The sequence below is a fragment of the Leopardus geoffroyi genome, chromosome B2, assembly GCF_018350155.1.
Source record: "Leopardus geoffroyi isolate Oge1 chromosome B2, O.geoffroyi_Oge1_pat1.0, whole genome shotgun sequence".
Lineage (NCBI taxonomy): Eukaryota > Metazoa > Chordata > Mammalia > Carnivora > Felidae > Leopardus > Leopardus geoffroyi.
Window position 1 is genome coordinate 2,639,167 of NC_059332.1, and position 5,428 is coordinate 2,644,594.

General features: G+C 39.4%; 1 protein-coding gene across 1 annotated transcript; it reads left to right on the forward strand.

The window, feature by feature from the left end:
* The first annotated feature begins 4,183 nt into the window (after positions 1-4,183).
* On the forward strand, positions 4,184-5,129 carry LOC123609448 (putative olfactory receptor 2B8). The gene has a single exon (XM_045500517.1). The coding sequence runs from the start codon at positions 4,191-4,193 to the stop codon at positions 5,127-5,129; it is 939 nt and encodes a 312-aa protein (XP_045356473.1). The 5' UTR covers positions 4,184-4,190.
* The last annotated feature ends 299 nt before the right edge of the window (positions 5,130-5,428 follow it).

Genomic DNA, 5,428 nt, shown 5'->3' on the forward strand with positions numbered 1-5,428 from the left:
GCAGCTCACAGCCAGTGACAGACTATGGGAGGTACAAAAGGTGCTAATGCCAAGGCAGGACTGAATCTGATGCAATCCATGCTCCAGAGCTGTGCTGCCCAATAGTTTAGTAAGTAGACACATAAGCTATTTAAATTTAAATTCATTAGAATTGAATAAAATGTAAAATTCAATTTCTAAGCTAGGACATTTTAAATGCTCAGGTATGACAGGTAGAGAGTGGGCATAGTATTGGACAGTGAGGACAGAGAATTTCTACCATCACAGATGGATGGTTCTTCTGGAGAGTTCTGGCCATCTTCTCATGGGATCAGGCTCCTGCTCTGTTCCATTAGAGACCACATTCTTTCTTAGCAACATTCTCTGCTGTTTTCCATCCCTCACCCTGTTTATCCTAAGAGCATTCCCTGAATAAACAACATGCAGTGGAATTCCTACTTCATCATCTTCTTCCATAAAATCTTGCCCTACTGCCCTATCAGTGTTCATCACATCTGTCATTTCCTATGTAGTGATGGCTGCATTCCCCTCATTTGCTTGTCCCCCATCATCATCGGGGGCTCTTCTCATATATCTGAGGTCAGCTCAGACCCATGAGACAGAAGCATCAAGAAAACAACAGCGATTCAGTCGTAGCACTGAGGCTGCGGAAATCTTGCCCCCGCTTTTTCAGGATTCATTCAGGAACCAGATAAGGCAGCTTGTTCATGTCAACTATATCAGTGAATGTTATATATTTGAAATGCCTTAAATAGAGACATTATCCTGTGATTCTTTAAGATATGTAGTGTGCATAGACTAGTATCTAGTCTTGTGGACATATGTATTCTTCCACTAAAACTTAGAATTTTATGTCAGCATTGAGCTATTAGGGTAATTGGGAATTCCTACTCTATCACCTTATGTGTGTTAGTACTAAGCATTTAACCTCTCACATTTGATTCAGTTCTCTTAATTATTATTGGAACATTGCGTTCTTCTGACATGTCATTTAAATTTTATACTTTTTGATGTGAATTATTACATAGAATGGCAATGTCTTTGTTTTGTAGTTCTGTGTAATTTTATTTTCAATAATAACATTTCTTTCTCTTCATATATGATCTGTGCTTTTTCCAAGTATTTATCTCTCATATGCAAAGTCATAATATAGGTGTAGTCTATCACTGGACTTTCATGTATCGTGTCATATTATGATAGTTGCTAGGGACCCATACTTTGCTCCTTTGCCCAGGAAGGAAGTGTTCAATATTTCCAGCCAGTTTCAATTACGTAGTTTTCCAGATGAAGCCATCCCTCTTACTGCAATCAGTCATTTGATGGTACCAAACATAGATGATGGTTCTTAGTCTAATTCCGCCAGTCTTTAAATATGGTAAGAAGGAAAGGAAATGCAATTTTCCATTAACCGCAGGGGACACATGTCCTTTCTCTTGGAAGATTGCTCTGTGTGGTGCACAAGCTTTAAGAGGGTTGGATGAGGAGAAGGGAAAGAGGAAGGAACAGAGTGACCCAGATCAACAGAACATACTTGTGAGAATCGATGGGAGAACGCATTTCGCAGCCTGATCTGCCCCATGTCTGGTGTCACTAAAGGATATTAATTTTCCTGAATTTTATTGAGAAAAAGAATAGAAGAAAATGGTAGACTACGATATGAGTCCTGTAGTTCCCTCCCCGCGTGCTCTCCGCACGACACTGGGAGCAATTGTACCACAGGGACGATGACATTCTTGTGTCTGCTTCAGTGCGCATCTCCTTTGTCTGATATTTTATTTTTTAACTGAAAATCATAATCATTTTTGTACCTGTCAGATAGATAGCCATTATGTATTCTTTCACACACACACACACACACACACACACACACACACAATCCCGGAAAGTGGCAAATCATATGTACATGTTCATCTCACCAGGATTTTATCTTTTCTCAAGTGTCTTCTTTGTCCTGATTGACATAATATTGTTAACATATATCATTAGTTTATTCTAAAGCTGCAGTAGCATATTGGTGTTTTCTTGGGATGAGTTTACATTTTATTTTTGGCCTTCTTCACTTTGGTAGTGTTTCCTTTATCAGGCACATTAAAAGTTTGTGGGCAATTATTTCAAGTAAATGTATCAATCTCTGTGTGTGTGCCTATGAGACTCAAGCATGGTTTGTTTGTATTTGTTCTTCTGAGCAGATGTTAGTCAGAGGACACGTTTTGTTGTTGCACATTTAGACTGTCTCAAATAAGTGTATAATTATTACTTTTAAGAAAATTTTTCTGCATAGATTTTTTGTGTGGAGACCACTGATCATATGTTTATACGAAATTAAAGAAGGTATAATATAGTGTCAAATACCAAATCCTCCCTCCAAATATTATGAATGTTTTATGCCCTTTTTGTACCTGTTTCTTTCACACATCAATGGGTCCTCCCCCACACCTGAATCAGATTTTAAAGTCTTAGAAGAATTAAAAATGCACGGTATGCCCAACCATTTGAATATGATACAACCGAAGGACTCATTTTCTGATGCCTCTTAGGTCAGAACTATTCATCTTCTTCCATTATAGTAAGCATTGGATGAAAATGGTCAACACCCAGGCTCATACCTGGGAATGTGTTTGGTCCAGTGTCACTAACTCTGCAAGGTAGTTCCCAGAAAGGTGATGATTGACATAATGTGGACAGATGTCTGAGATTTTGTATAATACCAAAATATTGGTTTCTTTATATCTTTTCTTATTCTACTATAAGTGTTGCATTATAGTTCTATGACCCATCATTGTTTTGAGAATGTATCTGTCTTTATCTCTGTGTCTTTATCTCTTTATTTATTTTACCACAGGGACTGATGTAAAACATGACAGGTTATACATAATTACATGGTTGGATAACTTTCTAAAATGTTTATTCTGATTAAGATGTCGGTAAGGAATAATCCTAACTGTTTCAGGAATTTTAAGAAATGTAATTGGTAATATGTGAAATGGAAATCTGCAGAAGGAAGAAGAAAGCGTTGGTCAATGGATTTTAGAGTTCTGATTCCAGCTGGTTCTGCATGGCCAATGAATTTTCAGAGTTCCTGTTAAATTCGTATGTTCATTGAAGCAGTTTTCAGGCAAAAGTTGAGCACTGTAATTGAATGGTGGTTTTTCGGGTTCTCTCTGATTGTTTAATTGTTTTAGTAATACAAAAAAAAAAAAACACACAAAGCAAACAAACAACTGTGTCTTTCCCAAATATAATACTTTAGTTAGACAGGCAATACTGCCAAAATATTTATACAGAAATAGTGGTGAGGTTTTGAATGTAATTGAATTCTTCGTATAAGTACATCCTACGTTGTAAGTTCCTATGTCGGTATGCTTGTACACATTAAGTTATATATACATACATATCTACATACGTATGTATGTAGATATACATATATTTTTATTTTATGTATTTTAATGTTTATTTTGTTTATTTATGTTTATTAATATTTATTTTATCTTAATGTTTATTTATTTATTTTGGAGAGAGAGAGTGGGGGAGCAGGGAAGGTGCAGAGAGACGGAGAGAGACGGAATCTCAAGCAGGCTCAGTGCTGTCATCAAAGAGCCTGACACGGGGATCAAACCCATGCTGCATGAGATCATGGCCTCAGGTGAAATCAACAGTCGAATGCTTAACCCACTGAGCCACTTACGTGCCCCCATTATTATATTTCATTACATGCGAGGTGTGTGCAAATCCAGTTGTGTAGAATCAGGAGACACATATTTGTATTAACATCTCTCCTTCTCTCTGCATCTCTTTCTGATTCTTTCTGAGCTCTTCCTCTTTTCCCTTATACATTTTATAGAACTTTAAGTCTGGAATGTACACACATTTTTACAGTACTTCAAGTTCTAGTAAGTGCAGACTGATACACCTTATATTCCTTTGACTGATGCAAACAAAATGCCCATTATTTCACTTTTCTCATATTAAATTTTAATAATTAACTTTTGGTGATAATGTGAAACTATATTGGTATAAGCTATGTCAATTTCAGGGAGTACAGCATTTATTCACGTTATTGCTGATAAATTCCATGCCCTTGTCTTTTCATAAGATCATTTCAACCCCCTACCAAGTTGTTTTCTTTTTGAAAATTGCTTTTAAAAATTGCTAAATACTTGGTCTTGACAGGAAACACGTGGTAAGAAAGGATGGACCCGAAAAATGGCAGTTCTTTCACGGGCTTTATCCTGCTGGGTTTCTCTGACCGGCCTCAGCTGGAGCGAGTCCTCTTTGTGGTTCTTCTCATCTTCTATCTGCTCACCCTGCTGGGAAACACAAGCATCATTGCGTTGTCCCGCCTGGACCCACACCTGCAGACTCCCATGTACTTTTTCCTCTCCAACCTAAGCTTTCTGGACCTGTGTTACACGACCAGCACTGTTCCTCAGCTGCTGGTTCATCTCAGGGGAGCAGACAAGTCCATCTCCTTCGCTGCCTGTGTAGCTCAGCTGTTTGTCGCTCTAGGGTTGGGAGGCACAGAATGCATTCTGTTGGGGGTGATGGCATTTGACCGCTACGCAGCCGTCTGCAGGCCCCTGCACTACGCAGTGATCATGCACCCCCGTCGCTGTGCCCTGATGGCTTCTGCGTCATGGTTCATTGGTTTTGCCAACTCCTCATTGCAGTCGGGGCTTATCTTCCTTGTACCACTTTGTGGGAGAAATAAAATAGACCACTTCTTTTGTGAGGTCACCCCACTGCTCAAGTTTGCCTGTGTTGACACCACTGAGAATGAGAATGAGATCTTCTTTGTCAGTGTGATCATTCTCCTCATACCTGTGGCATTAATCACGTTCTCCTATGGTCAGATAGTCAGGGCAGTGTTAAGAATAAAGTCAGCTGCTGGACAGAGGAAAGCGTTTGGGACATGTGGGTCCCACCTCACGGTGGTGTCCCTGTTCTATGGCACGGCCATCTATGCTTACCTGCAACCCAGCAACAACTACTCCCAAGATCAGGGCAAATTCATTTCTCTCTTCTACACCATTGTCACCCCCATGGTCAACCCCTTCATATATACTCTGCGGAACAGGGATGTGACGGGAGCAATGAGGAAGGTGTTCTGTGGGGGCTATGACTCCAGATGACTGGGGCAAGACCCTCTGATGGAAGAATTTGAGTTCAGAGTCTTTCTGCTTTTGTGTCCTGCACGTGTCATCCAACATTTCCCCTGACAACTCTCAAGGGGATTTTCTTATCTCCTTCTTTCATGCAAGTGAGTGTTCAAACTCTGAGTTCATGGATTCATTGCAGCCTCCAGAGATTCTGATTTAGAGCATCTGCGTCATATTATTTTTTCAAAAACCTCCACAAGATTTTGTTATTTCACTCCCTTTTGGGAGCACTATTTCTTTCCTAATTGCAAACAGAAATCTACACACATATG

Excerpts from the sequence above, each read along its gene's own strand:
- LOC123609448 (XM_045500517.1), top strand. The coding sequence starts at position 4,191 with ATGGACCCGAAAAATGGCAGTTCTTTCACGGGCTTTATCCTGCTGGGT.